Source organism: Sander lucioperca, chromosome 3 (assembly GCF_008315115.2).
Source record: "Sander lucioperca isolate FBNREF2018 chromosome 3, SLUC_FBN_1.2, whole genome shotgun sequence".
Lineage (NCBI taxonomy): Eukaryota > Metazoa > Chordata > Actinopteri > Perciformes > Percidae > Sander > Sander lucioperca.
This window is the reverse complement of record NC_050175.1, coordinates 21277577-21294798: the sequence shown is the minus strand read 5'-3', so window position 1 is coordinate 21294798 and position 17222 is coordinate 21277577. Positions and strand designations below refer to the sequence as shown.

At 40.6% G+C, this 17222-nt stretch overlaps 1 protein-coding gene across 1 annotated transcript; it reads right to left on the bottom strand.

Annotated features, from left to right (window-relative positions):
• Positions 1-587: 587 nt before the first annotated feature.
• On the bottom strand, positions 588-16588 carry gas6 (growth arrest-specific 6). Its single transcript, XM_031276564.2, has 15 exons — positions 16039-16588; positions 15634-15794; positions 11853-11877; positions 11689-11751; positions 9267-9389; positions 8102-8221; positions 7200-7322; positions 5922-6043; positions 5604-5722; positions 4745-4934; positions 4496-4660; positions 4234-4402; positions 3866-4005; positions 3569-3770; positions 588-2723 (listed from the first exon to the last, which is right to left on the bottom strand). Exons 1-15 carry the CDS (start codon positions 16112-16114, stop codon positions 2572-2574), a joined length of 1950 nt encoding a protein of 649 aa, XP_031132424.1. The 5' UTR covers positions 16115-16588; the 3' UTR covers positions 588-2571.
• Positions 16589-17222: the final 634 nt, after the last annotated feature.

The window sequence follows — 17222 nt, the reverse complement described above, 5'->3', positions numbered from 1 at the left end:
AAAGTGAAAAAGCCCAAAGTCCACCTCTAAAGGGACTTACCATCTCCAACCGAAAACACTGTTCACAAACTGCTCCAAACAGCTCTATTGTAGTCCAGCCTTTACTTCTGTGACAAATGTGTGTCACTTTGTAACATACGTTATAATGCTCGCCTAGCTGCTAGCGTGGCACACCCTCATACACTTCTTCTGATTGGCTTGTAATGCTGACCTAGGTACTGTGTATGTGCAACTCTCAACAAAGATGGAACAGAAGTGAGACGTCTCACTCTGTAGATAAAACAGAGAGCTCAACACACAGGGTGAAAAGAGGAGCTGCAGCAATGTGCAGTACAACAAAAATATGGTGTTTTTTGAAAATTAAACCATGTAAACCTATTCTGATATAACCTCTAAATACAATTATGAACCTGAAAATGAGCATAATATGAACACTTTAAAGTAAGACTATATATGTAAACAACAACAACAACTCAATACAGTCGAAGGCTGTACTGGAAAATGCCAGTACATTAAGTAAACCTTGCTCCATGTCACACATGGAGCAAGAAATGGAAAGTTTAAGAAATACACTGCATACAAATGCATTTTTTGAAAATACAATTTTACTCTATAATGTTCATACAACTGCTTTTATTTTTGTTTTTAAATAGGATTTTCACTGTTGTAAAAACTCAAAAGGCAGACTCCTCTCAGCATTGTACACATACTGGCAGTTAAAGTGAAAAATGAAAACTAAAGACAAGTTCAATATACAACACATGATAAAAAAAAAAAAAAAAACAATAACTCGTCAAGCACTATATTCTGGCATTCATTCATCAGAAAATGATACATTACAGAGGAAGGTAAAATAACACTGGAGCCCTTTTGGCATTCTCAGTCACAATGCTCCTGACATTCTTTGTTTTTTATTGTGTTTTGATTTGCTCAGCACCTAAAATCATATTTAAAAAAAACAGAGTCCCTAAAGATTTATGATACTTTGCTCTCACACTCTCCCAGTTCCTATTTCAAGAGAAAAACTGTGTATTTGTCACTCAAAACCTTTTAGGAAGCAGATGAAGTTGAGACTCACATTACTGTTTGACTTTGGATCAATTTAAATGTGCAGAAAACCTCAGTGAGCAAAAGGTAGTTTTTGTTTTCTGTCTTCTATAAAGCATTGTACAGTCACATTATTTACATATTCAGTATATTACAGCGCACTCTTTTTACTCTCAGTAGCTTGTGTGGTGCGTTTGATGCAGTGCTCACTCTCTCTCCTTCATGGAGAGGGCCCCTTCTTGTCTCCCTGTGCTTCTGAGACTAATCTATCGTCCTCAGGTCGGTATATGGCAGGTATTAAATGTGACTGGGTGATTCTAAGGGAAAGAAGGGGCCTTTGTGACAAAGTTAGTGATTGAAGATTATTGGGAATCAGGGTGTCAGTCAGTTCTTTAAAAGACTGCAACACTCTAAAATGCACAGGTGGTAATGCATAGTGTATTAACTGCAATGAGTACAACATTTCATTAAGCATTAGTTTTGTTTGTGTGTTACAGTACTGCACCTTTGTGAAATGATTCACCTGTTTTCGAGGGAAGCTATTATGAAGTTTGGGTTGGTTGTTCTTTTTAGGCACATGGTTGATTTTTAAGGTTGCAGGCAGACATGGAGTGCTGCTGTAGTCCAGAGGAAATCAAGAAAATGGCGTCACACACACACGCAGTCCATTGCTACCTGCAACAATGTGCAAGGTTCTCAACAGAACACACAGTTGTGCCTAATACCATGCCACCCCTGCTGTGGTGACGGATGGGAATTCATCTTGTTAGGAGCAAATAAGATTGATTTAGTCCCCAATCAAGCCATGAAGTCATTATGCACCAAACACTCATGAAGATCTGAGCACCTATTCACACATTTTCTCTGAGTAGGGTAGCTGATGAAGGACTATTTATCTGGTCCCCATATTTTCATTTGATCAGATTCTACATGAGCACTTGATTACTTCAAGCGTTGTGAGCACGGGCCATAGGTGAACTGGATGTAAGCAACATGACCACAGCTCTATCAGCTGTGTTGCTGCAGAAAAGAGTCACGCTGCCTACAAAGTTCCAGTCAGATCTGCATTTAAGCACAGGATGCCAGGCATAGCAGGCTGACCCAAGACCAAAAATTTGATATTGATCTAAATAAGGCCCTGTGTGTTCTTGTGGGCTTACAAGGCTGTTATACATGGGCAGTTTTTGAGGCAATGTTGTGCAGCATTTATTCCCATATCTTCTGCCAAGTACAGGGGACATTGCTCATTGCCTGACCAACTGTCTTAATGAGTCATTATACTGAGAATACTGTGAAAATCCCTGCAAATGCCTCTAGGCAGCAGTGTCATCACAGTAAAAGGGCAGGGTGATCCTGGGCTAAGGCTCCAGCTGAACCATGACACCGGGTCCAGCTGTTTGTTTTTTAAACATTCCAATCTAAAACATATCTCCACTGGTCAAAGCTTTTATAAATATATTGGAAATAATCCTTATTGCCTCAATGAACTGCTCATAGATCAGTTTTGGCAGACTAATGCGCTGGTCACTGGTGAGAGTCCAGCAGGGGGCAGGAGTGTGAGCGGATGTCGTTGTGTTTGTGGATGGCCTGGTCCAAGTCCAGAGAGTGTCCGTTAACACTGACCTCCATACAGCCCCTGTAGGGCGCCGACACCAGCGTGGACACCAGAGGAACATCTGAGGGAAGAAACGACAGCATGTGATCCAGCAGATAACAAGATGGGACTGTGTGTGAGCCCAAGCTGAGATCTAACCAACAGTATTAGTCAGCGTGTTGAATCAGTCAGACTCAGCAGGCACATTAACCAACACTTCAAGCTTTTATCAAGTATACATGACAATTCACATCAAGGCGAAAAATAAATCCTCATTATGTTTTCTTTCAAGTTTGAGGAATGTTGGATCCTGAATTATTGACACAGCTGCCAGGCACTGGAGAAGTGACAACTATGCATCATAATCGTTTGCTATATACAGTCCAAGAAAACAAAGTGAGCCACTTATAAATGGTAGGAATCTTGCAGGAATCACATCTTTTCATCATTTACTGGATAAGATAATGTAATGCCGACATGTGGAGTGTTCAGAAACAGAGATTGGCAACAAAAACATAATCTTTACATTATTCAATTGATCTGCTCAAGAAAACTGGATATAACGAGACTTGTGTGGCTTTGCAATTTAAAAATCTACATGTGCAAAATACTTGTTTTGGGTCTACACATTTTTCTTCACTGAAGTAAACTGCATGAATAGCCAACAATAATGTGCGTGTGTGTGTTTGTTAAATGACAAGCTTCTAACATACTGAAAAGAGAAAATGACTGACTTTCATTTAGATTTTTCAATGTGCCAATTATGAATCCTTAATTATTAGTATAGTATAAAATAAAATATTTGTCTACTGTTTTTAATACTTAGCATCTCCACTAACACTTGTCCTGCATATTCTGCAAATAAAACCCTACGTACTGCATGAATAACATCCTGCTAAATGTGTATATAAATGAGCGTGTCCTCACCAGGGAGGCCTCCAATAAAGGTGCTGGACTGTGACAGGACGTCAAAGGGAATTTCTGTGTCTTCACTACGTCCAGACTGGCCGTCGACCAGCAGCAGGGTTTGGTTGCCTGAGATGGTCACCTGGATTTCATGACTCTCACCGTCACACAGGAGGGCGGGAGAGCTGGCAGTGATGACATCACCGACAGATACCAGAACAAACTGAAAACGCCAGTGAAGAGGTCAGTTTTGAGATCGAGCACAGTAACAAACTCATTTTACAAACACGTACACAGGTCGAGCTTTTAAGTACTCACATCGCGCCATTCATCAGTGCCGGGATGATAGTCTGCCAGAGTGATGGAGAGAGGCACTCTGTCCTGGTGAACCAGTGCAAACAGCACTCCCATCGCAGAAGTTGGACGCAGGGTCAACTGTACGCTCAGGTTCTGTGATTCTAAAGTAACGATAACAGGAAGTGAGAGAACAGCAGGTCATGAACTTTATTGACAAACAAAGATGAGGCAAACTGTTGACAAAAGAGTAAGCAATTAAGGGAGCCAACTGACATTCCCCTCCAAACAAATAAACATTGACTAACTACTTCAGGAAGAAGCCATTAAGCGCAGATATGCAATCCGCAGTCACGCTATGTATAACACTCTCACACATGCACACACTGCACCATAGCTGATGTTGAAGAGAGCGAAGCCTGTGCCGGGGTAATACGCTCCAGGATCCTCGGTGCTGAAACACTGCATGTTGTCATTGGACCGAATAGTTTCTTGTATGGACGTATCTTCACCCGTTAACCACCTCCACTCCTTCATACAGCCGTCCAGTCGGGGGTTCACCTACGTGACAATCACACCAGTTGAGAAATATGTAAAGAGCATCTCTCTTTGGTACATATTCAAGAAAATATACAAGCACATACAAATAAACACCTGATTGATGAGGCCGTCCTCTCTGAAAGGGACTCCTCCCACGGTGAGGTTGAGTTCGTGCATGCCCTTCTGTAGCGTAAACAGATCACCGTTTACTGCAATCTTCATGACGGCCTCCCTGTCAATCTTAATCACTAGACTCCGCCCCTGCTCCTCCACCGAGATCTGAAAAAGAAAACAAGACATTTTAAAAGAAGTTTTAAATCAGCTGATGAGGCTTATGTAGACAGCCGTGGAGTACTGTCCAACCTTTCTCCACTGGCCGTCGCTGACGATGGGTCCGCTGCTAGTGACCCTGCTGACTGTGCCGTACTTCAGCTGCAGCTCCAGCTTCCCATGGTGCATTGCCAGCACGATCCAGGAGCTGTTGAGGTGACCTCCAGCAAAGAAGATCACCCCCTCATGGTCGTAGGTGCGGAAGTCAAACTCTGCAGAAAACCTGGGAGGTGGGGAGCAGTGACATTTGAGTAAGTATGTTAGTATGACAAAAATAACTGAGAATGAACTTGAAATAAAGGAAAAAAGGGGGCAGGGAGAAAAACAATTCCTTTGAGTGAAATATTTTTATCTGCTATCCACTTGGCACTTAATCTTAGTGGGTGGCACTTTCCCAGATAACATAAGTCTTTTTTTTTTTTATTAGCTGATACAACTTCACAGAGTGACTATATATGGTAAAAAAAAAAATAACGTTTCGGTTTCTGACAACAAACCAAGGGACTGTTCAGTCCGCTGTATACTTTTAACACAAACATCCCCATTAAAAATAAAAACAAGAATTTCATTGCTTGTAAAAAGTGAATTGTTTTATCTTCTAATGCTTACAAATTGACAAACGTTAGGCGACATGTTTTGAGTTGCAATTCTTTAGGCAGCACTGAGATGGTTTGTTGCCAGAGTAATACTTAACACTCCCTTTAAGTCTTCTCATCTATAGATTAAACTAAAACAGTCTTACCAGAACCAAACTGGAAGACTTGTGATTACTCTATTTAATAACGTATCTATCTTTATAACTACTGTAACTAAGGAATAAATGTAGAGAGGTGTCATCTTTTTGTTAGGAGACAACTGTTGAGAGTGTTGAGCATCAAAACAATTTTTTCACCCAGTATGACTCCTCCGGCGGAAACGCAGCCTCACCACTGGCACGCCGCTGAACATGCGGCCCAGGTAGAGCGAACGAGAGTTCCTCTTCAGAGACGGCGACATACAGGGAGTTATAGGCTGTGAAAACACAAACATAAAACTGGAGATAACGCACGCTGCTCCTTCTTCAGAACCATTTGTGTATCTATCTTACTTGACTAATTTAAAATGATTTAACAGATCAAGAACACAGTTTATAGTTCACATTTACCAACAAAGGTGAGAGCTGAGCTATGAAATTGCTGGTTTAATATTTGGCACAGTTCATGTATTTCACCTTACAGCTCCTGAGGTCCTGGCCCAGCTTCATGCCCTGACGACCATCACAGAAGCAACGGAAACTCCCTGGAGTGTTCAGACACTCCTCTGCACACACGCCTGCCTCACACTCATCCACATCTGACGAGTGACAGCAGGTTGAAAAAAAGTAACAGAGGAGGAGAGATGAAAGCCATGAGTGAGGTATAAAGGGTTACAGAGAATCAGAGAGTTCATGAAGTTATCAGAGTCCCATCTGTGGAGGAATTAGTCAAAACTTTCAAGGATCTAAAAAAAAAAAAATTTGTTATAAAAAAATATCAGATGACTTTTCTGTCAACGTATCAGGGAACGCAAACAACACTTGAGACAAGGGGTCTTTGACGGTGACTGGGTGGTATCTCCCTGCTCCATATACAACCGTACATGGACATGAGAAGGTTGGCCATAATAAATGTTAATTCTCAGAGGAGGGACACTGAGGTTATGAAAAGTCTGGTTTCCACTGCTGAGCAAAACAGGGGCACACAAGTGATTCATGACTCTGGTTAAAGTCTGTAAAAAAATTTTTTTTATGTTTTTACAAAGAGACCTGATGTTGTGGTTATTTATCGTATTGTGTTATCTTATTAAATACGTGCATAAGTATAGCATTTTTTAGCCTTGGACATCCTTCCATTCCGAGTATAGACGTGTACAGTATGTGGAGCAGTTAGCTAATGCCTCTTGCTACGTATTTAGGGGAAAACATGAGATTAAACTTGTTTATTAAGGTCCAAGGCTACTTGAAGATTAGGTAGGCTTAGTGATGCTGCTGTGATTGTTTAGATGGCTGTCATGGTGTTTTCAAATAATTGCATGTTTAAAGCATGATTTGATGTGTTTAAGATGACTCTGAAAAGTGGCAAACACTTTTCTAACCTGGAAACCTTTGGCATGTATTCTGTGTTTATGAATTCTGAACTACAGCATATTTATAATCAAAAAGACACTGGCAATAACATTATGTACTAAGCAAAGGTGAATCACAGGGTCAGTCTGTGTATATTCCTCCTAAAAAATGAACTTTTTCTAACAGCACGGAGACAGTGACCTGTTACCTACTTATACAGAATTTCTCCAAATGTCTTTGCATTCCGTTCCTGACCCCACAGCTGCATCAAGTCCTGCTGAGGCTGAAGCTGCTTCTCAGTCAGTTCTCATGAAACTATGTGTTTGTGTGTCTTTGCGTTGGTGTGTGTGTGTGTGTGTGTGTGTGTGTGTGTGTGTGTGTGTGTGTGTGTGTGTGTACACGTACCGACGCAGCTCTTGGTTTCATTGTCGTAGACATAGCCGACATCACACAAGCAATCGTAGCTGCCCTCATTATTCTCACACCGTGCTGTTCCACACACACCTGGATCCTCACATTCATCCACATCTGAAAGACACAAAATGTGGTCAGCTGGACAGGTCAAAGTCTGGTGGAAATTCAACAGAGCCAGGAAGACTATAAAGTCAACTCCTCAGCTGAAACAGACATGATCTGATGAGGTTATTTGTACCTTTGCTCATTAGTTTCAGGAATTAAATGGGCCAGGAAAAGACACCAGACACCTAAACTGGATTCATTGTGAGGAGTGGGGAATTAAAATAAGCCACAAGACAGATGCTAGTAGATTCTGGTCCTGATTGGCTAACCATTTGATTCAAAATGACCTCAATATTAAATTTAAAATTAGGTCATTAGACTGATTTAAACTGTTTGTTCACATCGTACTGTACATACATAGTATACAGTTTGTTCCAGCACTCACTGAAACTACGTCACACTTACACTGAAATAAAAATGTACATTGAAGTTACCATTTTTGGAGGCTGTACCATTACATTTCAAGATGTCTTTATCATGATTTCTGTGGGTTTAAACAATGATGAGTTCGCACAACATGAGTTTGTAATGTTGTGAGGTTGATGTGTATTTACCTTACTAATTAACTAAACAATTTATTCTTTATGGACTTACAATGAACAACACTGCCTTTGGCTTGCTTTAGGAACCCCGACCACAAAAACTCTCACATTCAAAATGTTTGCAAATATTTATGCAAATGTAACTGCAGAAATAATATCCGTTTTATAGTTTGAAGTGGAGTCAAACAAAGTGTTATTTGCAGCTACAGTATTGACATGATTCCAGTTGTTAGATAGTATGCTTACCATAACACATGTGGCGTTCTACCAACATGTAGCCTTGGTGACAGGAGCAGCGGTAACTGCCCATAGTGTTGTTGCAATCGTGGTCACACCCTCCATTTCTCTTGCTGCACTCGTCGACATCTGCACATAGGATGGTGGTACAGTCAACATGAACACAGGAAAAACCTCATCATGGGCTGTGAAAAGCATTAGGCTGTTTAGCTTGCATTAAGATGTCCTACAGTAATTCAGGATTAGGACATATTTAACGCAATTTAACGATTTTGAAAGTTCCACATTTTAAATTCTGCAAAGGAGCACACAGCGTCAAGTTTGATAGTTTGAAAAGTTCACTTAACGGTCATGTAAATTTGTACTTACTTTGTTAAACGCTTCACAAATAACTGACACACTATGTCATTGTGGCAGCTGAGTGTTTAGGAGGAGCGCAGTCGTCAAGTGGAAAAGGCTCAGACCGAGTCAAACTGAATCTGTTTGGGTTTCCTCTCACAGTAAGGTGGCAGGATGAGTCACAGTGGAAATGTGTGGAATGGTGTCTGTGCCATAAATCACAATTTTTCCCTCTCCCTCACAGAGTATGTGTGTGCGTATAAAAATTGTGTGTTTTCCAGTTTCTGCTTACACACTTAATATTTGGTACATTTCCCTTGTACAAGTGGCATCCTTGCTCTAACTTTTCAATCCATGCCTCCCCTTACATACAGTATATACACAGCAACTAGCTTTGACCTCTAACTGAGACAAACAGATTCCTGTTGTGGGTTCCCGTACATGCAGTTCATATTGACACGACATTCACACATTATTAATAACAACAGCAGCAGCCGCAGATATTATAGAACAACAACAGTTGCAATAGTAAGATAAAAGTGAAACAGAAACACCAGAAGTAGTTTTGGAAGGTCAAAATAAAACAACTACATTCACATCAATATGATGAGAAACAATGAAAATATGTAACAATTATATGACTAATGAAAGTGATGGGAAGCCAGATCTTTCTATCAGTATACAGGACAGGAGTTGGCTGTCAGAAGCAAGGTCACAGAGACCATGTCATCTATCCAGAGACGCTGGAGATGACAGAGTGACGGTGCAGAAATGCAACCTCTGCTGAGCTATACAGTATATCCTCTCTCAATTTCCATAGCGATGATGACAGTACCTTTGTCACACGTGGCTCCTTCCCAGCCTGTGAAACAGTGACAGAGGAAGTCGCCCTTTTTGTCCTCACAGCGCACCGTACCTCTGGCAATACAGGGAGAAGGAGAGCACTGGTCTGGAATATCTTCAAGTGAGAAAAAAAAACAAAAACAGACAGACACAGAGGAAGGAGGTGTTGTTATTTCTTTAGAATCGAGTCTGTGCAAACTGAACGCATACAGTGAGTGTAACTGTGTATTGATACCAGACAGAGGAAGGGCATCTCTTATACTCTGCATATCAGGAGTTCAACATAAACAGCCTAATGCTGGCTAAGCCCTCCTGCTGGAGATGCCCTAACCTGTCCTCTAGCTCACAAAAAAACAAGATCAACTGGAGATTTAACTTTTCTGTTTGGCCTTTTTTTCTATTACATATTTTCATTGGACCCACTCTTTCACTACAAGCTTGTGTAAGTGAGCACATGTGTAAAAACTTTTTCTTTCCCCATGCACCTTCCTTTTCTCAACAGTGGAGTTTGACTGCTCGACAAGTCTGGGCATGTTAGCTGGAGTTCAGCCAAAGGAAAGGGCAGTGTGTGGAGAAAATGAAGGAAACACGAGAGAGATAAGCTCCCACGTAAAACACAAAGGCACAACTTCTTCACTGAATGATGTACAATACTGTACATATAAAAAAAACCTTAATTTCATTAGTGAAACATCCAGTGTTTTAAGTGATTTAAGTTTATTATTAACATTTTACACAATCTTTCAGAGCTTTGGCAAAAATTCTACTACTACTGCAATACTAAAAATGCATTTAAGATGCATTACCAGGTTAGAAATGTTGTAAAATACAAAACATATTAGTCAGCTTATTGTATAGGGGCAATCCAAAAGCCCTTTAAGTTATTGCAACATTGTCGGGACGATTACAGAGAAGCTCGACATGTTTTAACGAAGTAAATTTCATAATCTTGTTTTGTTCTTCATTTGAGCCAAGGTAACGTGTTCATCTCCTTTCAGTGGAGGATTAACACAGGTAAAAATAGCAACAAAAAAAAAGCTATCAGTAATAACAATCAGTGTCAATAAAGAAACATGAAAATATCTGTATCAATATTCGTACATGCTTCTTTATATGCCTCTTTATGTGCCTCCTTCTAAAGGCAGTCTTTACATGAATCTGACCAAATTACCCAAAGCTCCTGGTTATTAATATGTTGGGGTCTATGAGCAAGCAGGGGTAACTCCAGAAGCCTCACTTGTTTCATCTGCTTAAAATGTTAGAGGTTAACAGCATGTCCAAAATTAATTTGTTAGAGGTTAACAGCATGTCCAAAATTAATTTCATTCAATAAAGCACACACTGTGGGCTACCACAATGACGATTTAGTCCCTCAAAGTTTATAGAGCAGCAACAATTTATGTCACTGACAGTATATGTTAGAGAATGGGAAGATGTGTATTTAATAAGGATTAATGATTTTCTGCCGAGCAATTAGCAAAACATTTGAGTCTGCAAACTGCAGACTACGGGAAACAGGGAGGAGTGGGAGAATAAACACTGCTGTGCTTTTGGTATGTGCAAATATAAAACCAAAACTGTATCTTTCCGTAACATGCCATGTTTGTAAAATCCCATGTCTAAAGAATTCCATAAATGGAAATAGTGGAATGTCATGGTCTGCTTTGATACTGGGTTAGTGCCCACCACTAGTCTGCACTCAGGCAGGACACTGTTGGGCAGAGATTTGCAGCGAAAAAGAGATAAGAGAGAGAAGTGGTGAGCTGCTGTGTCATGATGCTGCAGCTGAGTCATGGAACCCCCCCTGAGGTTCCTCAGCCAATAGCAGTAAAGCTGGGTTGGTCTCTTGTATCCTGATGCAGCAGAACCTGTGCTCCACTCACGTCAGACTTTCTTTTTCACATCACTCCTCCTTCGCTGAGACAGCTCACGAAGACGCTGGTGCAGTCACCCAGAGAAAATGAGTGAATGAGTATGTGACGACTAAAGGGGTGTGTCACTCATTCACCAATCTGCAGCATCACTGTAGCAAAGTGCTGCAATGTTACTCATACCTGAGCTCACGCACATATAGCACACTCAGGCTACTTCAAAGTCTCAGCATCAGTCAGGTGTGTCACGCTGCAAAAACTGGAGTTGCCAGAGAAATTCAGCACCTTTTCATCATCTGTCCTTTTTTACCTTTTCTACTGAGTGTGAGTGCCTCAGTGTGATGCAGAGCAGTGTTACTGCAGTGCAGCCCAACCCCACACTACAACTAGGTGCCTCGCTCTGGATACTTACAGAGTGAAAAGATCTTACTTACACAGTGAAAAGATCTTACTTACACAAAAGATGTCTGTGAACCTGTCCACAGTTCTGCTATCAAGCTCTAAAACTAGGTAGGTAGGTAGACAAGAGGGCATAAAACTTACTGTGAACACATGTAATCAGATCCTGTTTCTTTATTTCAGCATCTCCAAACTTCTCCACACAAGCTAGACAGAAACACAAATGAAAACAAAGATATTACAAACATGTAATCAGTCAAGCTGGCTGTTAGTAGAAATGGAGAGTTTTAGTCAGAATGATAACTTACCCAAATACTTGGGATAGAAGTAGTCCTAAAGAGATGGAAAGAGAGGGGGATAAAGTTACATAGGCTTATAAACAAAAAATCTAAACAGAACAAGATAATATAAATACATGTTTACGATTAGTAGTAGGGGTTCTGTTAAAACTTGACATATTCTAGGATTTCATTTTGTTTCATGCCTGAACTCTGTGTCCGTACTCATGGGAGTGAAAAGAAATTCATAAACAATCTTTCGTTTTTACATTTGTATTTGTGTGTGTGTGTGTGTGTGTGTGTGTTTAATGTCGGGAGAGAGATTACAATATGATTACTCTGTAATCTGTGTGTGTGTGTGTGTGTGTCCAATGGGTGCGGCCCTTTGCCAAAGGCATCCTGAGAATTCTCTGCATTCCTGATAGCAGTAGCATCCCTCCTGCCTCCTGGCTGCAGTACTCCTAATAATAATAATAATAATAATAATAATAATAATTGATTTTATTTGAAATGCACTTTACATTTGGAGCAAATCTCAAAGTGCTACAGTTAAGATCATGAAAGCATGATAAGAACATCAATATAAAATACAAATAGACAGTGCAACAACTTGCAGGGTTAATTAAAACTCATAAGTTCTTCTAAAAAGAAATGTTTTTAGTCCTTTTTTAAAAGTCTCAGTAGTTTGAGGTGCCCTCAGATGGTCGGGGAGGGCATTCCAAATCCGAGGAACGGCAGAACAGAAAGCCCATCACCCATGGTGCTGAGCTTAGTCTTGGGGAGAAGGAGGCGGTTTGAGTTTGTTGAACGGAGGGATCGAGTTGTAGTTAGAAGGGTGAGTAGTTCTTTCAGGTGGGGGGGGGGGGGCATTTCCATAGATTTACTGGTGGGCAAGAAGGGAGACCTTATATTCAATCCTGGAGGAAATGGGAAGCCAGTGAAGTGAATGGAGAATGGGTGTGATGTGGTCGTATTTTCGCACTCTCATCAGGATCCTTGCAGCACTATTCTGAACGTACTGCAGTCTCTGCAGGCTTTTGTTAGGGATCCCGATGAGAAGTGTGTTACTCCTCCACATCAGAATTTGGGGATGATCTAAACAATGGAAAGACAGCTCTGGATGCACAGAGACTTATGAGCCAGATGCAGCAGGCTACGTTGAAAAAAAAGTATATTGTAAGAATCAGTTATTAGACAAAAGTCAAGTAAAGCTAGGGACATATTACACAACGTAAAGCCTGATTATACCCCTGATTTACTGCAACAAATTATTTGCAAAGGTCAGTCAAATTAGGTTAAGATGAACTGGACTATTACTAATCGTAACATAACAGTCAGTTGTGACACCTTTTTTTCATCTAACAATTGAGGGACCAGAAACTTGGCGTGATCGCGTGTATAGCCAAAGATAATCATGAGTATCCAGGAACACCGTCTCTCTGCAGAGGCAGAAAGCTGCAGCAGAAGAAAATGCAGAGTCAGAGATGGGCACTTTCAGAATGAATAATGCAGCTATGAATAAGACTGCAGCTTTGTGGCACGACATGGTAGAAAAATACAGGCTCACACACAAACTATTCTGACAGCAGTGTGCGTTCACCTGATTCAAACTGAATCACCTGACTTCACCTTTTCCTCTGAACCCAGCTCAACTTCACTTTAATCCTCCCTCCCTCAGCTTCCATATCAGTCCACTTGGCTAATTTTAAAGGAACACGCCGACTTATTGGGACTTTAGCTTATTCACCGTGTCCCCCAGAGTTAGATAAGTCCATACATACCCTTCTCATCTCCGTGCGTGTTGTAACTCTGTCTGACACACCCACCGCTAGCCTAGCTTAGCACAGATCCCCTAGAGTATGTATACGGTTAGAAGATGACTGTGTCTCATGTGACGTTGTTATTTGTACACGTTGTGACTATACAAATCACAACATGTAAATAGGAAAATGTTGGCGTTATTTTGTCACTTATTAGGAGCAGTAGGCTAGATGGAGCCAGTTACCTCCAGGATCTGTGCTAAGCTAGGCTAGCGGTGGGTGTGTCAGACAGAGTTACAACACGCACGGAGATGAGAAGGGTATGTATGGACTTATCTAACTCTGGGGGACACGGTGAATAAGCTAAAGTCCCAATAAGTCAGCGTGTTCCTTTAAGAGTAATCTCTGAGTCATCGATTGCCTCATTCACTCCCTCGCCACTTCAATTCACAACGTCAAAACTTCGAGAGTAAGAGCGATCATTAAGAGCACAGCATCTCCAGGAGGGAAGGGACCATGTGCTTTATACCCAATTTGATTCTTTCATGTATATTCAGCATTTTCTACTTTCGGTCTGTTATGCTGGAAACAGATATGATGTAATCATCGTCAGCGGTACCGTATAAACAGAAAATATTTAGGTGAATCATTGGTAAAAATAAATAAATAAATAGATTCTAGGTAATAGAATTGCTTTTTAAAAAATCGTCGCAAAACAATTACAATACATACGATTTTTGATTTTTTCCCAATCTCCAATGCGTCCCTAACAAACATATAGTTCAAACTTTATCTGAATCTCTAACTTACAAATCAAACTGACAACAAACAGACCCATTCAACAATGTCAGGATATACCTATTGCTGTTATTTCTTGACAGCTAACATTTTAAAGGGGTTTGGGCAAGAGTCTGCTCTGTAAATGGCCCACACTATAACTTAGCTTACTGAGTAACATTCACATGCGCAACACACCACCTACTTTGAAGACTTAAAAGTTTGATGGCCCATGTTACACATTTTATGACACGTTACGTCATTTATGTCTCTGGGGCTTGTTGGCATATTCAGCACATATACTGTACTGTAATACATATTCCATAGGCTTACATATTTACATGGATGGAAAGACTAATTTGTGCATTCATGAATGCAGAATGGAAACTAATCTGCAGCATATATTCCTGAATACACACATGTGCGATGGATTTTGTTTGTTGGTATTGAACATTGAATAGAAAAGGAGGGTGGGAGCATGCAGATCAGTGAGGCAATGTGCATTGTTACTGTGTTGAATGAAACACATCTCTCACCCAATGTTCAACAGAAACCTGTGAATAAGCTCCCAGAGAATAATCAGAATGAGAGGAGTTTGCACAATTCATATGCATTTTATATTAAATAATAGACATGTGTAGACATACAGTGATACAGATGGTGAGAACAGAGATGAATGTAGACAGGGCCAATTTTTAGAAAATTGAATATATTTAAGCTTAAAAAAAAGAAGACACACAAATGTGCATTCAAGTATTTAAGGGAGTGTAGGGATAGCAGTGTCTTCAATGCTACTGTATTTCATAAACTAAAGCTTGGTCACGTTGACTCAATGTCTGTCACAGAAACAAACAAAAAGAAGAAGAAAACATGCCAAGTCTGACATGGGAATATTATTTACACTGACAGCTATCAGCACTCTGGACTTATTAGAGCATGAACACTAGCGGCCCAGACAATGAATCATTAGTCTACTGTTGCATTAAGTCATCAATTCCAGTCAATATGAACATGATGTAAACAACCGGCTTTGCAGCTTCATGTTTTCTAACAAATACCGGCCTGGGTGATAAAAACTACAGTTTGGGGTCCATTTCAACTGCTAATCGTGTTTTGATTAGTTAACAGACTTCACTGAGTTTTTAGTACTGCAGTACCTCAATGGAGAAGAAGAAGAAGGTGTGGTGTTGTGGTTGTGCTTTGGTTGCTGCATGCAACCTTGGATTGAAAACCACAACTTTAGTGGGGGATTGGTATCATTATAATACACTCACCGTCTCAGGGTCGTTTTCAAACACTTCTCTTGCCTCTTCTTTGGTGCACTTTTCCTCCACACACTCCCTCTCCAAGTGTCCTTGCTTCGTCTCCTCGAAAATTGCATTTGCTCTCCTGTGTCTGCTCAGAAACTGGTTCGCCTCTTGGGGAGACAACGAAACTAAAATAAAAGACAGACACCCCCAAAAATATATTAATTACTGTTCTACAAGAACAGAAGGTCAAACAGCTCTGGATTTAAGCAGTATTTTGGCTCCCAAAAACATTTCAGAAAGGTTGCGAAACATCTGCGGTTAAAGCCCCGTTAATGACGTTAATAACATGCATCATCAGCAGCCACAACACAAATGTCAAAGGAGACTTAGCGAGCTAGCTAGCCACCTAGCATGCAATTGTTTACTTACTGCTGTCGGACCAGCGGGCAACCAGCAGGATTAGCAGGGCTACCGATGAAAGAGACTTTGTCGGGGTCAGCCGCATTGTTTAACCGCTGTATCTGCGCCAAGCTTGAAAAACTTTCTCCTGTCCCGTCCTCTCTATCCCCCTCTCTGTGTCTCAATGTCACAGAGTCGAGGCTAACGTTAGAGCGGAACACGCTGCAGGTATTCAGGTACTTCCGACCGTTGGTCGTTAACGTTTTTGATGTGAAATCACTGCCGCGGACCGTTGCGACCCTAAACTGTCGTGTTTCTCCAGGATATCGTTCATAACACAGGCAAATTAAGCGACCGTACTCTTTTCTTCGCGGTTCAGCTCGTCCCCCATTGCGGTCTGTAACGTTACTTTATGCTTTGACCCTACTCTCTTGTGTCGAACCCTCTCTGTCCGGACTCGAGTCTCCACTCTGCTGCGGAGAAAGACAGCAGCAAGCTTCTGCTGCTTCAGGAGGGAGGGGGGGTAGCTCTGAAAAGTGCAGGCAGGAGTTTGTAACGGTGCATCCCTCCCTTCCCTCCTTCAGTGTGTGTGTGTGTGTGTGTGTGTGTGTGTGTGTGTGTGTGTGTGTGTGTGTGTCAAACAAGTTGGTAAAAAGAAGACAAAAAAGAAAGCTCACTGTCTGGGACGCAATGGTATGCTTTAATCATCAAATTGTGTGCTGTTTTCTAGTGGTGAAATAAGTATTTAGATGCCACAGTCTAAAGTAAAAGTAAAAAAGTATTCCCATCAAAATGTACTTAAAGTACCAACGTCCTGCATTCTAAATGTTACTATTAAAAGTATGTAAGTATTATTAGCTTGGTATTCTTTAAGTATCAAAATAAATACACATAATCCAATATGCAGAATAGCCCCTTGATGAGTTATGTCATTATATAGATTGAAGTATTATTAATGCATTATTGTGTAAGCAGCATTTTAACGTTGAATTGAACAACTTTACATACTGTTGGGTAGTTTAATGTATAGCATTATAATTTCAGTTAAATCAGTTGATTTAAATAATGCCAACTGTCTATTCAGCAGAAGTAATTGAAATTAACTTCACCTTTGAAAGCTTGCCATTAAAGTGGTACATATTACCCCAATAGCTAATCTAGACGTTTTTCTTGTAATGGAGTATTTTTAAATTGTGGTATTACTACTTAAGTAA

Excerpts from the sequence above, each read along its gene's own strand:
- gas6 (XM_031276564.2), bottom strand. The coding sequence starts at position 16,114 with ATGCGGCTGACCCCGACAAAGTCTCTTTCATCGGTAGCCCTGCTAATC. Across the intron at positions 11,752-11,852 it reads CTTCTATCCCAAGTATTTGG|CTTGTGTGGAGAAGTTTGGA; the intron begins GTAAGTTATCAT and ends GTTTCTGTCTAG. Across the intron at positions 6,044-7,199 it reads TGAAACCAAGAGCTGCGTCG|ATGTGGATGAGTGTGAGGCA; the intron begins GTACGTGTACAC and ends GTCACTCGTCAG.